At 37.2% G+C, this 27,502-nt stretch overlaps 1 protein-coding gene across 7 annotated transcripts in view; it reads left to right on the plus strand.

The window, feature by feature from the left end:
• Positions 1–425: 425 nt before the first annotated feature.
• Positions 426–27,502, plus strand: part of LOC126381970 (dynamin) — a 35,005-nt gene continuing 7,928 nt past the window's right edge. The window contains exons 1-15 of one of the 7 annotated variants that reach the window (XM_050031603.1): positions 426–611; positions 8,895–8,968; positions 12,880–13,029; positions 16,999–17,202; positions 17,576–17,768; positions 18,095–18,304; positions 19,342–19,549; positions 20,028–20,165; positions 20,950–21,107; positions 22,930–23,036; positions 23,360–23,547; positions 23,991–24,110; positions 25,052–25,090; positions 26,354–26,569; positions 26,799–27,045. In XM_050031603.1, coding sequence (XP_049887560.1) covers positions 448–611; positions 8,895–8,968; positions 12,880–13,029; positions 16,999–17,202; positions 17,576–17,768; positions 18,095–18,304; positions 19,342–19,549; positions 20,028–20,165; positions 20,950–21,107; positions 22,930–23,036; positions 23,360–23,547; positions 23,991–24,110; positions 25,052–25,090; positions 26,354–26,569; positions 26,799–27,045 — 2,416 coding nt within the window. In that variant the 5' untranslated portion in view covers positions 426–447. Of the gene's footprint in view, positions 612–6,788; positions 7,303–8,894; positions 8,969–12,879; positions 13,030–16,998; positions 17,203–17,575; positions 17,769–18,094; positions 18,305–19,341; positions 19,550–20,027; positions 20,166–20,949; positions 21,108–22,929; positions 23,037–23,359; positions 23,548–23,990; positions 24,111–25,051; positions 25,091–26,353; positions 26,570–26,798; positions 27,046–27,502 lie in introns of those variants that run through there. The other 6 variants (XM_050031609.1, XM_050031602.1, XM_050031604.1 and 3 more) reach the window with 6 other exon arrangements.

Genomic DNA, 27,502 nt, shown 5'->3' on the forward strand with positions numbered 1-27,502 from the left:
TGCGGTAGCTTTAATCCAGGTAAAAAAATTGTAGTCTTAATTTGTACCCAAAATAAAATTAATTAAAAGAAATCTACATATTTTTGAAGAAAATTTAGTCGGATTATCATTTTTCAAAAAGGCGCTAACAAGGTTTTGTCTAGTGATGATATTGAGTTGTACGTCGAGATTACACTTTTAAAATATCAAATTGATAATTTAGCTAGCTACTTCATCTTTTTCATGTTTAGTGTTTAGATACTAACACCTGTGCTACGTACTTTACGTAGGTATAATAGCAAGTTTCAATGATTTTTCACGAAGAGATAGCTGTATGTTTTGTTTTTCTCTTTACCCACGCCTGCGCAATGAGACTTAGTTCAACCATATTGATGAACGGAAAATCAGTAGGCGAAGATCTGCGGAGAAGTTCATAAAACGTAAAGTGTTTAAGAAAAACCGGCAGCCATGTCGGGGAATATAGGAATGGAACAATTGATCCCAATTGTGAATAAAATGCAAGATGCATTTACACAATTGGGTGTTCATATGCAGTTGGATTTACCACAAATAGCAGTAGTGGGTGGTCAATCCGCAGGAAAAAGTTCAGTGCTAGAAAATTTCGTGGGCAAGTAAGTAAAATTCTCTTTTTTCTGGATAATTAGGCTGCTGTCCTTTCTGTATTTTATTTTAAAAGCAATTAAATATTTTTTTTATATTTTTTTAGTTAACAGTTTCCTTTTTTCTTGGCACTATATATGATATTTATAACCGTAAATCCAATAAAAATATACTGGACGCTACATAATTAAATTTAAAAGGATTTAATATTTATTTTTGAGTAGATATATATTTTTTAGGCTGTTCAATTGTAATTTCAAATACTCAAATTATGCTAAAATAAAATAAATATTCTTGAATTATATTTTATATACATATTTTTAACTCAATTAGAAGAATTGATATTATTTACTGTCTTCAAGTGTATTGCCTATATTTTGAGATTATAATTCGCGTAGTGTCCTACATTTAGTGCGCATGTCAATAAATATTGATTTACTAATATTTGAAATGTCATTGGGAAAAGCGCGGGAAACATCGAATTTGGCGGTCGTGTTTTTTGGCTTTTTGTGTTAATTTTCTAATTTTAGTAGATTTCTGTAAGGTTTGGATCAGTAGGATCAATAAATATTGTGTATAGTGTTCTATAAATTGTTATTTTTGTATATATTTTATTATTTCTTTAGTTTCTGTGTCATATATATACTGGACTCTTGGTAAGTCTTTTACTGTATTTTTCTTATGGATCCCGTGGGGGATCCAGACCCGGGCGGGTCTGGTCACCCACCTTATGTAAGCCACACTGTAACTATATCCCAAAATGACGAGTCTAGCGTGGATACGGGCATGGATACTGATGGCTCCATGACCGTTGACCGCAGTACGTGTAAATCTCGTAAACGTCTTGCTCGTACTTCAGTATGTAGTCACTGCAATAAGCGAAGTCGCAAACATAAACGCAAACACGGAAATACCATGATTAATAGAGATGATGAGTGCCAATGCTCTACTACTTTAGAGTCGACTGAATTTATAGCTCCTCATACAATTCCTCATAGCAGGCCTGTCGTCACCACCACTCAATCTCCTAGTCAACAACCGGAACCATCCCTAAGTAACCCTGAAAAGTCTTTAACAAATCCCATTTCAAGAGGTGAATTTGTACAATCCGATGCAGCTCCTTATATTGTTCACATTCAAAAACAGCAAACTGATCCCAAGGACAGTGTTTCACTGCATCCAGTTACTTTTGGCAAATTCCTTAAGAATCATTCTGTGCCAAATATCATAAATGGTAGCCTGAAACGCATTGGCCGAAATCGGCTCTCTTTGTCGTTTTCAAAATACATGGATGCCAACCAATTTCTGAATAATCCAGCTTTAGTAGAGCAAAACTACAAAGTTTTCATTCCTTCCTTTTCCGTTACACGGGTTGGTATTGTACGTGGTGTGCCATCAGAGTGGTCAGATGATGAAGTCCAGGCAAACATTAATGTTCCGATTGGTTGCGGCCCAATATTAAAAATTAGAAGAATACGACGCAAAATAATTACTGAAGGTAAAGCTGAATTCAAAGCTACTGAGTCAGTGGTGGTAACTTTTGACGGACAAATTTTGCCCAAGCGCATTTTTATGTGTTATACTTCTTTACCTGTAGAGTTGTACATTTTCCCGACAATACAATGTTTCAATTGTTGCCGCTTTGGTCATGTCAAAGATAACTGTCGTGCACATTCTGGGCCAAGGTGTTACAAATGCGGTCAAGGACATTCAGGAGCAAGTTGTGCAGTGTCAGAAGAACAAGCTTATTGTTGCTTATGTAAAGGTCCTCACTTTGCAAATAGCAAAAAATGTTTAGAATTTGAAAGACAAAGGTCCATAAAAGAATCTATGGCTAAGAACTGCCTGTCGTATCTGGAAGCAGCTAAGCTTCACCCGCCTATATCTCGGTTATCGTATGCGGATGCTTTATTGTCATCTCCGAGCGTGCCACCTTTGGCTTCGGCTTCTCGTAGTACCATAGAAAATGACAGTCAACCTTCCAATACCAGCAATAATCATTTCTCGTACAAGAAAACTGTTTTTACCGAAAGAAAATCTTTACCTAAACCCGGAGTTGGCTACGACAAGGTAGCTCACGCTGCCTTGGTTGCTGATAGGAATATGCCTGCACCCTCCAATGGATGTGCCATCATCCAAAATAATAATACATCTGAAATGTCAATCACAGATTTAATTATGGCTCTTATTAAATTATTGTCCCAATGTAATGTTAATAACAATAATGTACCGTCCAACGCTGCGTCTTTACTTGACACTTTTTCTAAAACACCATCCGTTAATGGACCAGTTGGCCATTGCACTGCAGTGGAATTGTCTAAGCATTAATGCTAGAAAAAATGAACTTGTTCATCTTGTAAATAAATATAAACCTTTTATAATAGGTTTACAGGAAACCTGGCTAAAACCTGAATATACATTTAAGATTTCAGGTTACGCTTGCCTCAGAGAAGATAGATCTGATGGTCATGACGGCGTAGCTCTACTTGTTCGTCATCCTCTTAATTTTTCTCATTTTATTCTTCCTTCTCATAGTACCAATTTGTTTATGATTGCAGCTATTGTAAATAATATTTGTTTTGTATCTATATATATACCTAAACCTTGTTCCGCAGTCTTTCGTGAACTAGATTCTATCATATCTATTTTACCTAAGCCGTTCGTTTTATTAGGCGACTTTAATGCCCAACATCCCTCTTGGGGAAGTACTGCACCAAATGCTTATGGTCTCCATATTTTGGATCTTATAGATTCTCACAATTTATGTATATTAAATAATGGCTCTCAAACCCGTCGAACTTCTCCTGCCCAAGGTTTTAGTGCTCCGGATCTTACTATCTGCTCTCCATCTCTAGCCCCTACAATTAGCTGGAGCCCCTTATCATCTACTTACGGTAGTGATCATTATCCCATATCTCTTACATTTCCATTCCGGTTGACCCCTAGTATTAAGCGTTCTTCCTTTCTAAAACATAATCTCAGTAACGCGGATTGGGTTACTTTTAGTTCTATATTGGAAAGTAGAATTTGCTCTCTTCCCAAAATTGACCAGGACTCTGAAACACAATGTGCTGAAGCACTTGCCAAAGCATTTATTGAAGTCGCCGATGAAATTTTCCCAATAAAAAGCAGACCCTCTGGTTACATCCCATCCCCTCCGTGGTGGGATAGTGATTGCACAGAAGCTATCAGAAGGAGAAAGGAAGCAGAAATAATATACCGTGAATTGTCTACAGATGAAAATTTTAATTCATTATCTATAATTATGAAAGAAACTAGAAAGTTATTTAAGAAAAAGAAGTATGAAAGTTGGAAGGATTTCTGCTTGGCTCTGTCTCCTGATACTCGGCCATCCCTAGTGTGGCAGAGTATCAGAAGATTTAGATCCGCTTTCAGAGATACTAATTCAGGTTTCCTTCCTTCTTCTTTGATTGATCCTTTCTTGGATCGGCTGGCGCCTCCTTTTGTGCCTCAGAACATTATATTACCGGCTATATCTCCGACTACTTTTGGTATCGGCAGTCTTTTTTCTCTTGAAGAGCTCAAGGGTGTTCTATCACAGGTAAAAGATTCTGCCCCGGGCTGCGATGGGATCCCGTATTCCTTCTTGAGTCATTTAAATGATAAGGCCCTTTCATACTTTCTTGAACTCATCAATTCAATTCTAATCACTGGTAATATCCCATCTGCTTGGAAGATCCAAACAATAATCCCCATTCTCAAACCAAATAAAGATCCTTCTGAGGCTACCAATTACCGCCCCATTGCTTTATCTTCAGTTCTGATGAAGATTGCAGAGCATCTGGTTAAGATACGCCTTGAATGGTACATTGAAAATGGGAAGTTGTTGGGTAGCAGTCAGTTTGGTTTTAGAAGGGGTAGAAGCACGATTGACAACATTGCTATATTTGTGACTGACATTAGATTAGCTTTTACGCTTAACCATTCCGTCATAGCGGCTTTCTTAGATGTTAAGTCTGCTTATGATAGTGTTGACTTATCAATCCTTTTGTCTAAACTTAGAACTTTGAATGTCCCAAATATTCTGTCCAATTTTATTTATAATATGTTATCTGAAAGGTGTATTAATTTGCCTCTTGATAACTCTAACTCAGCCACAAGACTAGTATGGAAGGGATTACCACAGGGATCTGTATTGAGTCCTTTATTGTATAACATTTTCACCCACGATTTAGAATCCTCAATCGGGGACAGGGTAAGTATCCTTCAATTCGCTGACGATTTGTTGCTTTATTGCACAGATCGTGATATTCCTGTTGCGTGTTCCTCTTTATCCTCTGCTCTCTCTGGACTTAAAACATGGCTTGATTCAAATGGCCTTGAGATAGCCCCATCTAAGAGTTCCGTTATGGTATTTACCAGAAAGAGAGCTCCTCCTCCTTTCTTTGTCTACTATGATGGCTATTCTATCCCGGTTAGGAATGAAGTTAAGTTTTTAGGTGTTGTTTTGGATACCCACTTAACAGGGAAGGCCCACTGTGATTTCATAGTAGGTAAATGTGAACGTAATCTAAATATTTTAAGATGTTTGTCAGGTGTATGGTGGGGTGCCCATCCATTTACTCTTAAGCTTCTGTATAATGCTATCATTAGAAGTGTAATAGATTATGGCTCTTTTGTACTGGCTCCTGGTAATAGCACTGCATTCGAAAAGCTGGATGCCATTCAGTCTAAAGCGTTACGAATAATCTGTGGAGCTATGAAATCTAGCCCCATTATTTGTCTTCAAATTGAATGTAATGATGCTCCTTTATTCTTACGCCGACAGTATCAATCGGATAAATTTATTTTCAGAGCCTTTCAGTTGGTAAATCATCCTCTACGGTCTAAGTTAGAACAACTGTTTGACGATGTCAACTCGACAACATATTGGGCACATAAATCGATCCCTTGTTTAGTCAAAAGTTATCAAAAGTTTATTTACCTTAAAGCACCTACTCATCAAACTGTAGTTTACCCTCTATTTTGTAGCAGCTTTGTTTCCCTAATATTAACCCCTTCCATTCATCTCAATATTGGAATAAGTAAGAATGAACCAGAGGCGAAACATTCTTTCAATTTTGTCAAGGAACGCGATTGGTCTCATTTTCACCACATTTTTACTGATGCCTCGAAACAGTGTCAAAGTGGCTGTGTTGGTGTTGGCGTTTTCCATCAACAATTTAACATAGTCCAAAAGATTAAACTTCCTGCCGAAACTTCAGTATTTACAGGGGAATGTTTTGGTCTGTTTAAAGCCGTGGATTATATTTTGACGGTCAAACTTAAAGAAACGATTATTTTCTCTGATTCACTAAGTGCTCTTCAGGCTTTGGCTAAATTTCCTTTTAAATCAAAAATAGTTTTTCCCATCATTATAGAAATCAGAAAGCTTCTTCACAGGTGCCATTTATTAGGTTTTTCAGTGGTGTTTGCTTGGGTTCCCAGTCACTGTGGCATTGGTGGGAATGATAGAGCTGATCATCTGGCTAAGGATGCAATAGAGTGTGGTGACATGGTGCCCTACAAAAATTATTCCCATGACTTAATGGCACTTCCTGCTTCGTTTCTCCACGATGCCTGGAAAGACGAATGGGAGAAAAGTAGTCAAAGCAAAGGCAAATTTTATGCTTTAATCCAACCTAGCTTACTTTCTAAACCGTGGTTTTTCCGATTTAAATTTAGTAAAAGGGCTACAAGTTGTCTTATCCGTATGCGGTTAGGACACACTAGTAGCCCAGCTCAACTCGCTAAATTTGGTATAATAGACTGTGCTATATGTGACTGCGGGCTGGACGTTGCCGATGTTAACCACATATTTCTTGCTTGTCCTATAAATAACACTAATTTTTTATATCGTAATTTACTTTCTATAAATATCCCTTTACCTACTAGTATCCCTATCCTTCTTTCATATAATAACTTTGATATATATAAATTCTTATCCATATTTATCTGTGTTAATGATATAAAATTATAATCCTATCTTATAATATATATCCCCATCCTCTGATCCTTCTTCCTAAATTCCTGTTTCACTAAATTCCTTTTATTTTCATGAAATGTTTCCTCGTTTTGTCGGTGGCAAATACGCAAACCGCGTCATGCCAAAAAAAAAAAAAAAAAAAAAAAAAAAAAAAAAATGTCATTGGTTCACTTAGGTTCAACTTGTCAAATACCTAACTACGTAAAAATAAAAGATGTTTATTATTTTTTCAAGTATTGTACTATACCTATTTTTATTTATTGGTTGTTTTTAGAAGTGTATGCTACTTTTATAATTTTTCGCTTCATGAACTCGGTTTTCTCTCCATCATTGTCTTTGAGAACCAGTTTCATATAAGTGTGAAAGAGATGGCAAATGTTTTCAAGTGGTTACTTCACACAGCGCTTTGTTTTCTTTGACACTTTGACAGAAAACGTAACGTAACCACCCACCATATTGAAAAAGTAGTTTATCGATGATGAATCGGATGATGAGCAAAGTGTTAGTGATTTTCTAGTGTAAAAACTTTAATGTATCTCAGTAGCTACAAAAATGGCTGGGAATTATGGAATGCAACAGTTGATCCCGATTGTAAACAAATTACAAGATGCATTCGTTACTATGGGCGTGCACATGTCTCTGGACCTTCCACAAATTGCTGTAGTGGGTGGTCAGTCTGCTGGAAAGAGCTCAGTGCTAGAAAACTTTGTCGGCAGGTGAGCTGGTGTGATGAACGTACGAATATTGGTCAATCCTGATCGTCACGCAATTCACGAAAGGTTTTATAATCCTCATTTTCTCCTGTTTCCTGTTTACCTTTTTGGGCACAATAATATCCATTACCTTGGTCTAAACAGCAATGCTGTTAACAAAGAACGAAATGTTAGGATCTCTCAGGAACCTATTATAATATAAATTTCTGGCTGTGCAGTTGATTATGTGGTATTACTTTGAATGACTCATCTTATGTTTGGGGGAACTCTTGTTTTTTACTTGACTGTTTTTGTTCATTATATATGTTGATGGCATTAAGACATACTTAGAAAATGTTATTGATGGTTTATTTGGGTGCTACTCATTATCTACTGTAATATTTTTGAAGTATCCTATGATAGTGTAACGGATATTGTCTTTGATACATTATCACAGTGAAATGAATGTTCTGAATTACTATCATACAGCTATTATCACAAGTTGATTCTGGCAAATTGCATATTTCCTGTTGACTTTGCCCTTATATTGAGATTTATGAAATTTTCTAGTGAATACCTGTTTCTTACTGACTATAACTGCCCACTGAAACTTCAAGTAGCATGAGTTTTAGTAAACTGTAATAAAACAGCTCTTGAATAATATTTGCCATTAATAAGTAAATGCATATATATAAACATCGGATTAAAGCATGTGAAATTATATTGAGCTATTGCAACATCAAAGGCATTCGAGGTGACTCAGGTATTAACTACAAACTTAATAATAAGTATATATAACCATACACATATAACAGTACATACTCATAAATATAATATGAACTATAAGAACAAAAAAAGGCTGAATATAAAGTTTATTTTTCTACTATTATAACTTTGTAGCCCTAAACTTAAATTAAAACTGAAACTAAAGGTCTTACTGTATTTATGGACCTTAGGCAAAATGTACTATAATTATGTGGTTGATAAGATTGTGCTCAACATTATACTCCTATAAACAAAGCAGTTGTCCAGTAACCAGAACTGTCTCAGTCATGTGGTATTTTCCAACCACATTAAAGTTACGTAAAATTGTTTTAATTTCTGAAAAATTTACCCCAAGTACTGGTCAATTATAGAATTTACAACATGACTCATGTGGTTGTGATGATGATGAATAAATGGCAAATTATGCTGCATTGTCTGACATTAATCAGCTTGGTTCAAGGCCCAACAAATTCATGCAATTTCAATTGGCTGTACAAAAAAGCAATGATAAACTGTGCAGACATTAATTATTATTATTACAAATAATTTCAATTACTTTATTGTTTACTAATAAAAGCTTTCCAATTAGGAATGTTTAGTAATTTTACACTTAATGTTATTGAATTATGTTGAGCATTGGCAGATTGTAGCCAAGAGTAAAATCTATTGATAGTAAATATCAGCAGTATAGTATATTGTAGATTTTGCTTTTAGTTTACTCTTGATTGGACTTTTGATATTTTCATATTTTCCAGCAGTTCCCCAATGACTACTTCAAGTGACACTTGATATTTACATACATTTATCAATAAAATGTTTTGTTTTATTCATATCCATATTTTTTGTTACAGAGACTTCTTGCCCCGAGGTTCCGGTATAGTAACTCGACGTCCACTGATCCTACAGCTTATACATGCCAATGCAGGTAAAGCATACATTACATAGTACATGCCACAGCCATACTCTTCATTGGTATTTGGTTTAATACCCCTTGCCTAATATATCAATAAGCTCATGCATCCTCTTGTTGACAAGAAAAGTATGTACCTGTCTGTGTACTGTAGCTAGAAAGATATAATTGGTTACTTGACAACCTAGTCAAATGAGATACATTTTACGAAATGTCAAAACGAAAATTTTCTATGGAGTTTGTATGGAAATACTGTACTGTAACATCATCAATAAAAGTGGTCAAACGTCGTACCCATTGTTACTTAATTCATGAATAAAATTCGAAAATAAGTCTTCTATTTGTAGATAAGCATTCTATAATTTATGTTTGACCCAGTCAAGTACCCAATTGTTGCCTTATAGAGAACACCACGGCGCCTTTTCGAAAAATCACATTCAGATGCGATTTTTGTTAACAGAACCTCACAATAGACAAGCCAGTTTCAATGCAGGTGAAGATTTGTGATCTAAATTCTTACCCGCTTTGAAATTAATTGAAAGAAATAGAAGTTTTGTTGAAGAATATCACATAAGAACGTCATATAAGGCGACGATATACGTACAAATGCTGTTACATTGTTTTTTGCTCCAAGAATAATCCCGTCCAGTATTGTTATTTATTTCCCAAGACTCTTGTCTATTCCTTATATTTGTCTATTTCATTTGTCATTATTTATTTTCCCATGAAAATAAGCATTTTGTGTTACCTAGTCCTATTTTGTATTTGTAATTCATATCAAAAATTATGAAGATAATCGAAGTTTTTTAAACCCCCTCAAAATATATTTTAAATATCATAAATCTGAATACAGTCAGCAGTAATTTAAGATATATTGAAAATGATTATAATTACATAGGATTTCTTATTGTGAATGCATAATGATAAGCACAGTTAGTGGCAATGCTTATGACTGAATAGATAGGTACCTACCTACATGATTGTTTTATGCATTGTCTGTTTTTGTTTTCTCATACAAATGTGTGATCATTAACCTTGATCCATTCGCTGGATGTTAAAAGGAGTAATTACACTACCATTTGCGATATTGCAGAGTCCCTTGTCTCATTATCGTTATGTATTTTCATTTACGATGTCTCGACGTCTAGATCGTAAGTCTGTAAATTGTTTTACAGACTGTAATACAATGAGTTACGGCGCGCTGTATTTTTTACTTATTCATATTGCAATTCAGTAACTTACCATCGGGATATTTCAAAAGATAATAGTTTTTATTCATTTCATTGTTACCAAGTTTTTGCTCCCTACACGGAACAGTGTTCCGCCTTCTAGAGTTAAGTGTCCAGTGATTTTATGTTATTTACAACTTTGACTAACAATGGGCGTTTGTTTGTATTATACCCAAAAAAACAATCTTTATATAGGAATGTAATTGAGTACAAGAAAATACGATGTAGTATTAAACTTATGTTGTCAATCTAATTACTACAATGCAAATATTTTAATAGTATAGTACAGTTTAGGATATAGCTAATATAAAGTAGCACAAATTACTGATACATGCTTAAAGAGACTAGACAACATCAGATTCATCATTGAAGTACGAGCGATTTGAAATAACTATTATGTACCTACTTAGATATTTGAAATATAGCACTAGCTATCACGGGAAGTGATAGCACTGTTCCCTACATTGTAGATACGCATTACGTACTCATCGTCGGTCCATTTGGTATCGACCGGATGAATTGTAACTGGCGTCCTAGCAGTGCATATGACGCCATAATCATATCTTCCATCATTAGAGTCGTTTACCCTTGGCATAGACCGTGATTTCAATTTCGTGAGTCAAATGCCGTAATACAGTAAAGCGTTCTGAGTCACTAGAATGACATGGATGGTTTTGACTGACACCGTTTCTCATTGTGGTATCACGACTAGTTTCCTTATATGTGTAATACCAGAAAACTGATTTATTACTTATTAGATTTTTCCAGTGTGTCACTGAAAAATATCCTGTGTCAATTTTTATCGAAATCGGTCCGCGGTTTTTAGGCTTGAAAAAGTAACCAACACATACACATGTGCCCGCGTTTGAGTGGCACACATTAGGCCGGGTTTCCACTGACGCGGAGATGGGCGGAGAATAGCGGAGATGTGCGGATTTGACCAATCACAGCGTTCGAGAGAGCGAAAAACGAAGGCGCTCTGTCACTCTCCCTCACGGTGGTTGGTCGATTCCTGCATATTTCCGCTCATCTCCGCACAGCTCCGCGTCAATGGAAACGCAGCCTTATTCGGTTATGAGCGACTTTTTCTCTACCTCGACTTTAGTGCGCTAAAGCACCGCGGGCCCGTACCGCACCATTTCAGCAGTGCACACTTTCTTTTCATAGTACCTTCGACAGTAGGTTATCATCACTAATTTAAGAGCTACGCTCTTGTCGGTGTAGCATTAGGTATCCATGCTACTGCATGCGAAAGTAGGTATGTTCAAATTACATAGTGTAAAGGACAAAGTTTATCTACACTATTAGAATTAACTTGTTTTTACGAAATGTGCATTAGACGGATCACCAGTATTATTGTATTTGAGATTCACTATTTTTATTTTGGTAAAAATAGATGCTTTGTTTTGTTTTATTATTCAGGCTTTGTACGCAATGACCAGTTTCACGCGGTGATAAGATTAACATGGATTAATCGTTTTTAAACATGTGCACTACTTTTGAAGTTCCAAAACATGTCAGTTTTGTTTTCCGTGTTTCGTTTACACGCAAGAACCTCAATCCCTTAAAAATAGGGTTCACAGAACAGGTAGGGTCTTTTGAAATAAAACTGGTCCGCCTGTGGGGGGAAAAAATGGTAGGTACCTAAAGGTAACCATCGTTTCCGCTGTCACGGAAGCTGATCGATGTTGTAATGAGTAAATACTCGAGTTGCTTGACCCGATTCATTTATTTTACGGTCGATCGCAGACCGAGGAGCCCGTGTTCCAGTGATGCTTCTTGATTGGAAACGGTCAATAAAGTAAAGCATTGGACGTGGCCAATCATTGTAATAGCCATTACTTTATTAAATAGTATTATTTCATACTTTTAGAGCGCGATGTTTCCGTAGTCGGGTTTAACATTTAACCTTTTTTAAAATTTCGAGGTCTTTTTTATTGAGATAACTTGCTTGAATTATATACTTTAGGTAAGGTTTGGAGATATAAACTATTCTGATGATGTCTCAGAAATACACATAATACCATGGGTAAAATCAAGTAGTATGCACATATTTGCAATGTACTAATAAATGAAACTAAGTCATTTCATGACACCCAACCCTTAGAAAAAATATATTTTTTAAATGGCGCCACATTGTATTTCGTGTGACGTCATAAAGCCTAACCAGCGGACAATCAATAATTCAAAATGCTTCTAGTGACACCTCATTTGTTACATTTTGATAAGTGGTTTACAAGTTAGGAGGGAACAGATGTACAGACATACGGTCACGAGCATTAATATGTATCACTTTGGTACCATGTCACATTAACTTTTTTGACAAATTGAACTGTAAGTCTCACTAAATGTCAAATATGTTAGTGCGACAGAGTCCTAAAGTGGGTACGTTATATTGCTCATGACTGTACATACATAGCGGTCAAACACATTACCCTCCTTTTTGCTTTGCCGTAGATGGGTAAAAACAGATTGTTTCTTTTATTCCCTGTAGTTCTAATACATCTCAAGGAGTGTCGTCGTACGACGTAAAATGAAGGCATTTGATGTGTCACGTGATTTTATTGATTGTCATATCGAATAAGAAAAAAGTAAACACGTAATGAAAGGGTGACCCCCCTCCCCTCAATGAATCGGAAGGGGTTCACCCTGCTCCAGCGCGGTTGATTGAAATTAACATGTTTTTTATTGTACTAGAATATGCGGAGTTTCTTCACTGCAAAGGCAAGAAGTTCGTGGACTTCAACGAGGTGCGCGGCGAGATCGAGGCGGAGACGGACCGCATCACCGGTTCCAACAAGGGCATCTCGCCCGTGCCCATCAACTTGCGGGTGTACTCGCCTAATGGTACGTATTATGTAACACTCTCGGGGATAAACAACGGGTCATTGACCTTTCATTCATAACAGGCGGAGGAATCGGGACATCGTTCGCTGTTTTTCGTTCTTTGAGGTTTTGGGTTCGATTCACAGTGCCTAAACTCAATTTGTGAGTCTATCTGGTGTAATTTGGTTATTGTTTTGCAAATGGAACACGCAATATACTTGATCTCTTCTCTCCTGTGGGTTGTGAGGATTACCAACCTCATCAACCCTGGTGTCAGGGTTACTATTGAAGGTTGCTATTGAATATACTTGATAAATGCCTAGCTTTTAGTACCACTACGAGATCACGTGCAAGGTCGCAGGATGCGAAAATCAACAGAAGTTCTACAAATAGATACTTAGGCGCTTAGAGCGAATGGGATAACATAATTTCTATACTTACAACCATAGTTGTTTGTTACTAACACTCTTTATATTAAATTAAAGCTAAAGGCACTACTAATTAGTTGGATTTCTATTAATAATTGATTTATTCCGTGGTTCTTTATGTTATGCGGATTTTCTCAGACGTTATAGTCTTAATAGGGTTAATATGCAATTCTCAACGGACTTCAATGGAACTGGTTTCCGATAGATAACGTAATTTTAATGCATCCATATACCTACGCATATAAAGATATACGCTTGCATTCAATACTCACATTTACTCGTATTTTTCTCTATGCTCATAGTGAGATATAACTCTTAATTTCTGTAATCCCTAGGCAAATAATATAGAAAACGTCTACTAAATTCTTGTTGGTTGAACAGAAAGCTCGGTGAAGCGTTGCGCGAAGCGTACTTAATTCATCTTGCGATAGATGTACCTCTGATGAGGCCGATTGGGAATAAAGTCATGAGCTTAAATTACGCTTATTTTATAAATGACGGGATTTCCCAGCCAACTGTCCCTTATGTAATAAAAATACACACATTTATTAAGACGAGTCCTAAGATCTTTTATTTTGGTTATTTGTGAGTTGAGGAACAAAAAATATACCATCAGAAGGACAAGGTTAAATGATGCTAATTTACTCGCATGCAAAGTTTATCAAGAATTAAGATTGTTTAAATTCTTTTTCTATGATTTAAGGAATTTAAGTTGGTATTTTTCCAATACGATTCACAATTTAATCTTACATTCGATACGCATACATAAGTAACAACAAACAACTAATAACAGGGGCCTCGTAAGTAAGTACTTCAATATAACTCGTAGGTGATACTACTTGACCTCCAATGCATTCTCACCTTAAGGTCTGAAGGCGAGGCTACTAAATTGCCCGCGTTATGAGTCGCGCAATCGCGTACCTTTGATGGCTCTATTTCCGATAGCATACGCGTACATGTCGCTGACCTATATCGCTGTATCGCATCTCTGATATGGACTATCGTACATCGAGGCCTATTGTATCTGTTGTTATATACTATTGTATAAAAGATTGAAGACTGCGCTGCGTAACGCATATTTTTTTTAAGAATAAAATACTTTTACTTACACGCTTTCAGAGGAGGTAAATGTGTGCTTTATAATGACCATTGAATAAGTTAGACAATGAAAATCCATAGTAGACTTTATGTTAGGACTGATAAAATAACTTGGTAAATTGTAGGTTTTATTGACGCCCTAGACTGCGATTGAGTCCTAATTAGATAATGATATTCTTTGTAATATGGAATACGGAAGCGGAAAAAGTTATAGGTACGTTAATTATCTGTAGGGATTTTGAATAATGTTTGCAACATTTACATACCTAACATTGTTAGAGTAGTCGTTATCTTTGCGAAGATTTCGAAAGAAATATATACGTGGGTAGTTGCTTATCTCGCTTCGGATATTCCTATTCGTTCAAACAGCCGAGATAACATCTTAGGTTAAGTAGGTCTTAATAGCGCACATAGTGATGCCATATATGACGAGCTACCAGCAACAAATGACTCAGAGCTAATCGTTTTAGATAAAGACTGGGTAGAGCATAATTGAAAATAATACGTAATATACAATGTTATATGTATAGATAGACAATAAACAGTCTCGAGGAATGCGGTGATTGATAACAACCCGTTCCACTCACGGTTTTTACCTAACTGTGTTTTATTTCTCTTTGTTTGTAATAAATCTTTACTAAGAAGTCGTAAATGTGCTTATCGCGATTACGTACCACATAATGATTTTCGAAAGATGTCCTAAACGATTTCTCTAAACATTTTCAGCTATAATACAAACATAAATCATCGCACTGTTTCCATAATAAACAAACGGTATTCCGCCGGACTAGACACAATAACTAATCAAATTCGACATCAATAACAAGGATTATCTCACTTCAAATTACTGTAAATTATTGTGCCTTTATCTTCGATAATAGATAAGCGCTTTATTTATAAAAAAAGGAAAACGATCATTTATCTACATGGACTTGTTTAATATAAGCGTTTTCGTAAATAAAACAATTATATCTTTAATAGTAAGTAGTACAAAGATATGAGTTATCACAGTTGCAATTCAAGTGAAGTCTTATCCGAATGTTTTTGAAACTTTATCTGTATTGGGTAGAGTTGAGTCGATGTGAATCATATCGTGTGAAACTCTTCAACATACTTTTGAATATAGATTATATAGACGAAATATAAAATATAAGAAGTCTTCAGTATGTAATTGCTTTCAACTTCTCTTGAAAATGTCAGTTCCAGTCCAATTGTGAGATGTTTAGTAAACAAATAGTGCGATTTTTTATGCGAGTCCTCTATTATACATTATAACCCACGTAGCAAGTATGTCTTCATAGACGATTTCGCATAGAACTGCCCCGTAAACCGTCGCGGCCGCCTGATTAGTTTATCAGCTTTTGTTATCGAGTCTTGCAAGCCCTAATAAACACATGCGCACAAACATAGACCCGCCATTCATTACGACAATCACGGTAACATATTTGCAACCGAATGTCCATGTATAAAACAATACTCATTATTTTCGTCTGACCTTGTGTTTCTTTTAAAAAACATAACATTATATTTACGCTTAGTACGCACAAACAAAAAAGTTTTGGCACGCGATACGTTTACTTTCAATAACAATAATGTTTTAATACAATATTTGGTACAGTTATTGTTTTGTACAGTGAATTATGAGGCAGTCAAAACATTGCGGCGTGGTTTTGATTGGCCCAGTTGTAAAGTACTATTTAGGGCTATGCTGCTATTGTACTTTTAAAACGTTGAACTATTTGCGTGAGGCCTTGCATTGCACCTTTCACGTGGCCGTTTGAAAAATGATTAACCATGAAAATAGAATGAAATCAAATTGGAGGTTTGTTTTATTACCTATATTTGCTATCGCTTGCAAGTGTATAAATTCCTACCTACATGTTCTTTATTTATTGTACTATTTGTTCGAGCATGATATTATATTGCAAATTGGAAGCGACGATGGTGAATGTCGGTGTACGGACAAACCCAAGTTGGTTTTTGTTGCACCGTCAATTGTAAAAAAATGTATTAAGTACTGTACTTATTTTAAATAAATAATAATAATAATTAAGGAGTTACAAGCTCGAGGATCACTCGAGGTCGATATTATTTCCCCTTTTCCAACAGTGGAGTATGGATGGGCAATGGATTCTCATACCAATAAAAGTTATCCTTATAATTTGTTAATTGTCATATTTATAATTTTTTATTGATTGGACAAATGAGCGTTTAGTTTCATTGTAATACGTTGTATAACTTTGTGTAAGTGAACGTGAATTTCGGCTCGGATATTTATATTCTCAAAAAAAAAGTTAATACTCAACTCAATTACTCTTGCTTAGGGCATTTCCAGTCGATGTGCCGAGGGTGCGTAATTTTGTGAAACCGCAAACAATCCAGCGTCCAGACCTGCCTGTCCCTCCTTCCGGTATCATCAAGCTTTAGACCGAACCACACATCATCGATCCACCTCTACTTACAGTACTCAACTTGACCCTGATCGACTTGCCGGGCCTGACGAAGGTGCCCATAGGCGACCAGCCACCGGACATCGAGCAGCAGATCAAGGGCATGATATTCCAGTTCATCCGTCGCGAGTCCTGCCTCATCCTCGCCGTCACTCCCGCCAACACCGACTTGGCTAACAGCGATGCCTTAAAACTTGCCAAAGAAGTCGACCCTCAAGGTTTGCTTCTATTGATATTTATATTAAGTATAACTGAACATTTTTCTGGAGTTTTGTTCCTACAAATTTATCTTGATTGGTTGGTTGATTGGATTCTCCTTTGACAGCTATCGACTGCCTGTATGGCTGATTCTGGTATTATTATTATGAGTCCATCGATATCCTTTAAAAAGACATCGTAATATTAATAAAAGCTAAAAACTCTCAGAAAACACTCTAGTACCAAATTATACGCCGTATACACATAAGCCGCCTACTGTTCTTATTTTACTAACAAGCAAAAGGGGTTATAAATGTTACAGTGTCTGATTGAGTTAAACCAACTAATGGCGGCCAATTTCTTTACTAAAAATAACCCGAAGAAATCTCTCAGGTCTTCGCACAATCGGTGTGATCACCAAGTTGGACTTGATGGACGAGGGCACGGACGCGCGAGATGTGTTGGAGAATAAGCTGCTGCCGCTGCGGCGCGGCTACATCGGTGTCGTCAATCGCTCGCAGAAGGACATCGACGGCCGCAAGGACATCACCGCCGCACTCGCTGCTGAGAGGAAGTTCTTCCTCAGGTAACTTTTTATTTATTTTATTTGTAACAGTTTATATCATAAACATACATACAAAAAGACATGCCTATTTCCCACCGCGGTAAGCAGAGATTGAAATTCCTAATTGGAATTCCTGACACACTTCTCTTGCTTCCTCCACAAACATAAAGACAAATAGTTTTCACGGCGATACGGCTCACCATCTATCACGTTGGTCTAACAGAAAGCTCGATGTGGGTACTTAGTAAAAAAATAAAAACTGACGATGCAAAATTTAACTATATTACCAACGGAATAAAGATATTTTTGAGTTCGAGTGTAATAATAACACTTTCCGGTATCTACAGCCACCCCTCGTACCGGCACATCGCCGACCGTCTGGGCACCCCGTACCTGCAGCGCGTATTGAACCAGCAGCTGACCAACCACATCCGCGACACGCTGCCCGGCCTGCGCGACAAGCTGCAGAAGCAACTCCTCACGCTCGAGAAGGATGTCGACCAGTACAAGCACTTCCGACCTGATGATCCCTCTATCAAGACCAAGGCTATGCTGCAGTGAGTGTTAATCATGTTCGACTGGAAGTTCTCTTCTTTTTGCCTTTTTGGGTTCACAAAGCATGACAAGATAAATTTATCATAGCAATCTTTGCTTTTTCACGGCTAATAAACAAATAGGTATTCCATTTTCCACTTATTAACATTGGTTACACAGATGAATAATGTTATCCTGGTGCTAATGCGGTAGGCTTTTATTTCTAGTATTTATATTATTACCGGATTTAGGTAATGTCAACTTTGGCTGATAAAAGGGTCAACCTATTTCTTATCTATTCTTTATTCCTAGAAAACCTTTATGTACCAAATCGCTGGTTCCATTTCATTTAGTGCCGTACCTACCGTTACTGCGGGATTTAAAGGAAGACTTTAAAGGAATGTATCTATTGAACCGTAATATGTAGCCAGTTGAAATTTTCACAAATTATGTGTTATTATGGCGGATTTACCAACATATCATAAAAATAACAAAAAGTAAAGTTTAAAAACGGCACGGCACACTGTTGGTATGCGACCCCAACTCGCAATTGACCGAATTTAATTCATTACTATTGTTTATTATCTGCTAAAATTCTTAAAACAATGCTATGACTTCTAATTGATATGCTAAAGTCCTTGGCGTGAACGGAAAGGATTCACATCCGGCGTTCTGATAATTAATGCGGCTGAACAATTTCACCAATTTAGCTATTCAGACCGGACCGGAAAGATGTAGAACCATAATAGATAATTGTAATATGTTATTCTGACGAATATGGTATGCTATAAATAGAGCAGGATATCTTTTAAGATTCCAATTTTTTTAATTTTTCAATTACATCCTTAATCTGTAATGAGTGGTCCAGACCCACAAATTGAACCGCATGGTGATAGTGATCAACCCGTCGCCCATATAATGATCCATTCTGTTAGAAAGGATACAATCACTTTACGACATTCCCGTGAAGACAAGCATTTGGACGTTGTATTTTGTTCGCTCCCAGCCAAACATAGAAGCTAAGTTATACTTTTGTTAACCGACATGCCACTTCAACCAGGATGATCCAGCAGCTACAGACAGACTTCGAGCGCACGATCGAGGGGTCCGGCTCGGCGCAGATTAACACCAACGAGTTGTCCGGCGGCGCCAAAATCAACCGGCTGTTCCACGAGCGGTTCCCCTTCGAGATCGTCAAGATGGAGTTCGATGAGAAGGAACTGCGCAGGGAGATCGCCTTCGCTATCCGGAATATCCACGGTATTAGGGTACGTTTGTCAAAATCTTTTTGTTTTTATAGCACTTAACCGGGCTTAGGGAAACTCACAAAGAGAAAATTTACAAGAGCTGCGGGTTCAAGTCCCGTCCGAGTCAGAATTTTTTCGATTTAAATTTTCTCTTTGGCAAAATATTGCCAAACATTGGTCTCAAACCATGGTTTTTGACAGACAGAATATGTCCCATTCAAATTACTATGTTGATGGTCATTTTATATAAGCCCCCCAAATGGGTAATGCACTGGAACCTTCTCCATAATCTAAGGAATGCAAATAATTTGCAAGACAACGTCTATTAAATTCCACGAAGCCTCGAAGCGCGTAATATTTATGAAGAAAATGTTCATTTACAGAAACGCTACTAGTATTGTTAGTGTAGAGTTTGTTACACTCTCTGTTACATTGTCAATGCAAATATGCTGGTATCATTTACTTCTAAAAACCCAAACACGTTACAACTTGCCCACAGGTGGGTCTATTCACCCCGGACATGGCGTTCGAGGCGATAGTGAAGAAGCAGATCGCGCGGCTGAAGGAGCCGTGCCTCAAGTGCGTCGACCTTGTCGTGCAAGAGCTCTCAAACGTTGTGCGCATGTGCACCGAGAGGGTGAGATGAGCTTTATTTCACGTTTTTAACCCGTGCGAATTAAGTAGTCATAACTCGGCGTTTATGGGAGGCCTGTACCCAGCAGTGGGACGTATATAGACTGAAAAGCAGATCGGGCGGCTGAATGAGCCGTACAAGTGCGAACACCAAGTTGTCTACTTAATGTAATGACAGGAACTGTCTAACCGCGCGTAAGTGCGACCCTTTATTCGTATAACTCGTCCGAATTAAGCAAATCTATCGTGGCATAGGCACCTGCACCTACAAACGAGGTGTTTAAATTTTTGGGAGTTCTAATAGATTTAGTTCGCGTTTAAATTCTTAATTTTGATTTTGTTGTTGTGTAAGGATTCACTTCTTTCACCAACTGCATCTCGGCTGACAGCAAGTGAATGTGTGCCCAAGATGATTAATTTCATAAACAGTTGCACCACCTGGAATCTTACCCAGAAATGAAAAAACTTGCGTCTCTTGCTTCTGTTCGCCTTATTTAATTCGTCTAATGGCGGTTTGATGTTAGTCCCGCTCATCAAGTTTCGTATTAATTCATAATAATAAAACTACGTTAAAACAGCGATTAACTGTATTTTGTTGTGTTCATCAAGTTTTGTATTAAATTATAACTATAATGACGGGGGAAATGCTGTACTTTATGTCAAAACGACCACTATAGCTGTGCTGCTAGTTTTTAGTCGTGATTTAAAAGATTAAATATATGTATATATTTTGACTTCCTTCGTAATCAGAACTTAGACACTTAAACACTAAACAAACATATGTATAGATGTCCCGGTACCCGCGGCTGCGTGAGGAGACGGAGCGCATTATCATGTCGCACGTGCGGTCGCGCGAGCAGATGTGCAAAGACCAGCTGGTGCTGCTCATCGACTGCGAGCTCGCCTACATGAACACCAACCATGAGGACTTCATCGGATTCGCTAAGTATGATCCAACCCTTTACACACTCGTTAATAAATTGGTGTAGGTTAACCGTTTTGGGGCAAATTCGATAGTGCTGCATTGGGTTTCGCTAATTAAAATGTTGTGGGGTCTCTAGAAATTGGTACTTCATTCTGGTTTTAAATAATATATCTAGTAACTTACATTTGCATACCACTTCTCTGTCATAAGTTGGCAAAATATAACGGTGTCATTTATTATATATTATGGTCTATTCAAGTGGCTGGTCCAGGTATAATTTATGTCTTGTCTCTTTTGGTCAAACGATGCTATGTTTCTAATTTTTAATTATATTTATGAACTTGCCAGCTTCCGTGAATTTATACTAATTGGACAAATAGTTTGAATCATCAATTTATAGTCACTCCACAGTTGAGTTTCTACAGCTTAAAATAAAATTCATGTGCTTTTAAAAATAATGGAAAGCAGCACGGTTTCATACTACCATTTTGTATGCCCGCGAATAATTTACCGATCCCTAAATGTGTGCACTGTTACTTCATCCTCAGTATCTCTTCCACACATGCATGCCGAGGAAAATGAGTATTTTAAACGTATCTTAAAACTATATCGAGTTGGTCTTTGTGTGATTCAATATTCCCTTATATCTGTTATATATTTTTATTTATGTGACCCTCAAACTAATACTAGAAGGAGTGCATTTTATTACTAACAGATTTGTAGATGGAATATTCTGTAAACGAATTTATTATTATTGTCTTCTTGTAAAAACTACATTGCACGTTAACTTGCACTTAAGTTCAAAGTGTTCTAGTTTGTTCTGTCATCGCATCACAATTTCCTTCATTACGTTTTCACCACGCTTGCTATACAGTAAGTTAATTGACGAAAGGCGTTTCCGTTAATCGATCACACTATTGGATGTGTAGATGCAAAGAAAGTTGTTCCTACACAGAAATAATACATTCCTAAGAAGTAATTTTGCTCATTCTGTTTTCGAGTTAAGTTAATGCAACACATAAGACTTGTGGTCTCCGATGATTAACGCGCCACGTAACCAATTGATTTGATCGATATAGAATGACATAAATTGCGATATCCCAAGGAAACATGTTTTTATGAAACCAAACATTATTTCTATATGGGAATATAATTTTGGTATTTACTCATGCAATTCTATCATCAGTTAACAGAAACGTCGTTTATTGATTTACTTACAGTATTTTGTGCCTTACTGTTAGACAAAATTTGGAATTAACATTTAATAAATAGAATGCTATTGGCTGGGACAAGGGTCTCTTTTTATCAACCTACAAACTTACAATTATACAAGTCTAAACTGGAAATATCGGTGGCAAACCGATCACAAGGCGCGATTGGTGGCAATGTTGCCAGGTGAGTCTTGTATATTGCAACTTGTAGCTTTATGGAACTGATCTGAGACCGAAAGGGCGCCTCAACTCAATACAGGAAGGCTACAATGTGAGAAAGGCTTTTAGTTCTCATAGAACTTACTAAGTAACGCTAAAGATCTCAGATTTAGCTGCACAACCTTTTACAAATTTAGAAAGTATTAACTTTCAGTTTTTCTAATGATAAAATAATCGTCTCTTTGGATTTTTATATTGTATCATTATCATTAGATACACCCACACCTAACGTTTATCATTAGATAACAAACAGACTCAGCAATTAAGGACAGTGACAGATAGCTTTATCCTTAGAAAATCTGGAGTATAGCATATTGCATCAACCATTCAATATCAGTAGCTTATAACCTTTAGGCTAGAGTTAAAAAAAGTGTATGAATCTCTGATAACCTTGTAAGTTCATTCAATTGCAGCGCTCAGAATCAGTCGGAGAACTCTGCCAAGTCTGGGCACCGCGCTCTCGGCAACCAGGTCATCAGGAAGGGATACATGTGCATACACAACCTGGGCATCATGAAAGGTATGGATTCTTTCTAGCTGACGTCATGTAGTGGGCCTTACAGCTGTAACTAGTTATGAAACGTTCTTCATTTTGATATGACATAGTTAATATGGCATTAGAGTTTTATATACTATAAGTGGGCTCTAAGAAACATCGTTCAACTACAAGAAGCTATACAGCTTACCAATAATGACTACAAATACACGAGGGGAATGAATACTTTTATACTTAGATAAGTTATCGCGGTAAAATCCCCCAACCAAAGAGCACAATATCCAATACTCCATTGAACATTTGTGTCGGTAGCAATCGTGTGATCTGGAATGGGTATGTAACGCCAGGTGGTTCCCGCGACTACTGGTTCGTGCTGACGTCGGAGAGCATCTCGTGGTTCAAGGACGAGGAGGAGCGCGAGAAGAAGTACATGCTGCCCCTGGACGGGCTCAAGCTGCGCGACCTCGAGCAGGGGTTCATGTCACGCCGGCACATGTTCGCGCTCTTCAATCCGGAGGGCAGGAACGTTTACAAAGTAAGTACTTTGTCAAGTTAGGTTACGGATGTTCTTAAGGTTTATTTGGTCATGTGTCCCCTTGAGCGGAAGCTTAGCGGTCGGAACGTGTTGTCATAGCAGTCTCTGGCACAGATATGCCGATACATCTATAAATAGCAGGAAATTCTAACGCACCATTTCAGCTCCGATTGCGTTCAAGTGAACGTAATGGTTTATAGTGTAAAAATATAGGCTAGATGCACGGATGTAGTGGATAGGTTGCAAACGCATATCCTCGACAGCTAGAAATTATCATTTCGTTTCAATATCATAAGATAAAGGAATCCCTGGCGATGCTTTGGCGAGGGCCTGTCCGCCCAGCAGTGTAGCATGTATATGCTAATACATTATATTTTACAAACAACTGAAGTTTTTACGTATATAAAGAGCAATTATTATAATTTTACATATATCTTTTGCAGGACTACAAACAGCTAGAGTTGTCGTGCGAGACGCAGGACGACGTTGACTCGTGGAAGGCGTCCTTTCTGCGTGCGGGCGTCTACCCCGAGAAGACGTCGGAGGCAGCCAACGGTGACGAGGTACGACACGTATCCATCTATATTCATCTTGTATACTGCTTGACTGTCCATCTTCTAATATTATTCCCCCCTTCTAATTTTATATTATTAGATGTATCCCTACTTGTACGTACCCCTCCCACCTCTTTATTTAAGCAGTCTATAGCTTCATAAATTTTATTAAAATATATACCTAATATTTTTCTCTTTGAATATAATACGCATATGTATACTATGTGGGTGTATATGTCAGTTTTATTTTATACAGCATTTTATTTTGTCATGCGATACAGAGTGAAGGATCGGAGGTTTGTCTAGGATTTGTCAGTTTCATGTTATGAACATGTAGTTTTCACCACATACAAATTTACCACATAAAAAAATGAAAATTGAAAAATTTATCTACACCGTCTTATTTTTATCATCCTTTTATTTTTAATGTATAATTTTTCATATTATTTTTAATGTATATTTTTTCATATACCCTATTTCGCTAGTGAACGAATTTTGTTGTTCTCCGAATGTGTTAGGATCAATCCAGTGAAGCATGTGGCATGTAGTGCTGCCAGTGTGTGTGCTATATCCGGTTTAACTATGTCTGATACAAATAGTGTCATCTGTTTACTGTTACAATACTGTTTCTGCGTATGGCTGTCAATCTATTTCTGTATTGGCTAAATACCTCTTTGTTGATACATCATGTTGAAGTTTGTCGTGTGAATATAGTGGTCAGTGTTAACTTGTTATGCACCTGTGTTTGCTAACAATTATCTATCTCTATGTAAACCCCTTATTTTAGTTTCGACTCATAAGAACTTATAATTCAATTTCTTTATATTTAGGCGTGCAGGTTTCGTACATAATTGCGCCATGCAAACTACAAAGGTATTTGAGAAATGGATTTTTATTTTCCAATTTTCGATTCATTTTTATTTTAGCATGTTTTATGTTTTTATTTTTAGTTATTTCCGCCTTTCCTGGGGTTGGGTGAAAAAAAGAAAGTAAGTCGAAAGAATTTTAAAGCTTGTTTGGAGTTGAAAATTTTGTACAGAGGTGATGTGCAGTTTTAGACGTGAAATGTCCATCATGTCATTGTTTAGTTGCATGGCAAATTACAAAACTGCTGCGAAAAGTCATGGGAAGTTTTGAAAAATGTTGCGTTATATTAAAAAGTGTAGGTCCGTACGTCATTATGGTTTTGGTTTTTTCACTATTTTCATCTAACCGCACGGATTGTATAAATCTTAAGGCGCTAATTTGTGGGATTGTTGGTGAGTATTGTAGTATTAACAATATATTCTCAGCAAACACAAGATTCAACCGCAATATCAGGCATTCAACGATTATATTCCGCACCAGAGAACACGTTTTCGTCTGCAATTTAAGACCTAATTTGTTTTGTCTAATATTGCTGACGCGCGTAGTTTGTTATTGCAGCTTCAATAATATGTTTTCTAACATATACCTATAATTTTACTCGTGGCAAAACTTGGCTTCAAATGACTGGTAGCTTGGGAAAAAGTAGCTTAATTGCAGTAATGTAAATACATATGAAACAATGACGTTTGTATTCAGAAAGATTACTAGTTACTATTATTTTCAATAAATTAGGCAGATTTTATTCTTCAACTTTCATGTCGATCACTGTAAAAATACACCTTTTGGGATTGTATTTGTTTGTTAATATTCGACTTGCTTTTTTGTACTAAAAGTTAATTTATTTTTATATACAAGTATTTTCTTTCAAGATTCCAAATCAACTTTTCAAAGCTTTGGTTTGACGAAGGTTTCGGCACGTTGCGTTTGAGTGAATTTTCAAACAAACGGCTAACTATTATTCTACTTCGTGGAATTCGTTAAAGAAAAGTTTTCCCTAACACTATAAGGTTTCGAACAGTATTTCGCAACGATATTTTCCTGACACTACACTAAAGACTCCAAAGTAAAAAGTCCAAACTAAAACACCAGTACATCCTACTTCAAGATACTGCTTTCTTCCACAGCCATAACACAAACAGCAGTAGAGCTTTGAAGGAGACCAGAGTATTAATATCGGTACTTCATTTTGGAGGAATATGAATCTTTTAATTTTCACGAGTTTCGAAGTATGCGTTCAAGATAGATGCTTCAATGACATGTTCGTACAACATCTTATAAAACTCATGAATCATAATTTCATGTTCTTACAAAATTGGTACCACAACCCAGGTCTCCTTGACAACAATAACCTGACCCTCAACGTGATGGTTTTCCTTCCCTTCCAGAGCTCAGACGGCGGTAATTCCGCTCCGGGCAGCATGGACCCGCAACTGGAGCGTCAGGTGGAGACCATTCGCAACCTGGTGGACTCTTACATGCGCATCGTGACCAAGACGACGCGAGACCTCGTACCCAAGTCGATCATGATGATGATCATCAACAACGCCAAAGATTTCATTAATGGCGAGCTCCTCGCACATCTTTATGCATCTGGTGATCAGGTGGGCATATACATTATGTATTGGTTTAGCTATATTTAGATTAATTTGGAAATATTGTAATCCCTATCGGGCTTGAGCCAAAAGTTGTGAGAAGAAGGGTATTATGCCATAAAAAATGTTCTTGGTCTTTATACTGATTTATCCTTTTTCATGTTAATGGCAGTATTGGAAGACAATTTTCATAAATTACTTTTGAATAAAAAAATGTTTTTTATTTTTCTAATCGTAGTCTCAAATGATGGAAGAATCGCCAGAAGAAGCGCAAAAACGCGAAGAAATGCTGCGCATGTACCACGCGTGCAAGGAGGCGCTGAGGATAATCGGCGACGTTTCCATGGCGACGGTGAGCACGCCGGTGCCGCCGCCCGTGAAGAACGACTGGCTGGAGAGCCGCCTCGACTCCAACCCGCGCCTGTCGCCGCCCTCGCCCGGCGGCCCGCGCCGTGCCGCGCCCGCCACGCAAGGTATCGCGCCCGGTACTGTTGCAACACCTTATATACACAGAACATTTACCTATTTTTTTTGTGTTTTATAATCGACTTCAGATGCCTTTATATAAATTAGGGCAGGATCTGACTATGAATTTTGAAGATAGGTAACGGAATTGTACAATGACAAATGACAAACGTACGGTTGTTGAATTTATGAAATACCAGAGGCATAAGCTAAAGGTAGAACTTAAATATACTAGTGCCGATTCTGCGGACAATATTTTATGATGATTCTTAAATAGAGCCAAGTGGAAGTTACGGTTAGACCTAGTTTTAGATCCAACGAACTATGGATGGGTTTCCATCGAAGCGGAAAAGAGAGGAGACGAAAATAAAAGTGCGGATACATCCAATCGCAGCGTACGAGAGAGAAGACGATTTGTCGCTCTGTTCCTTGCAGAGATTGATGTCGGTTCGTCGCCGCTCCCCTCCGCATCGGTAA

Source organism: Pectinophora gossypiella, chromosome 3 (assembly GCF_024362695.1).
Source record: "Pectinophora gossypiella chromosome 3, ilPecGoss1.1, whole genome shotgun sequence".
NCBI classification, from domain to species: Eukaryota; Metazoa; Arthropoda; class Insecta; order Lepidoptera; family Gelechiidae; genus Pectinophora; species Pectinophora gossypiella.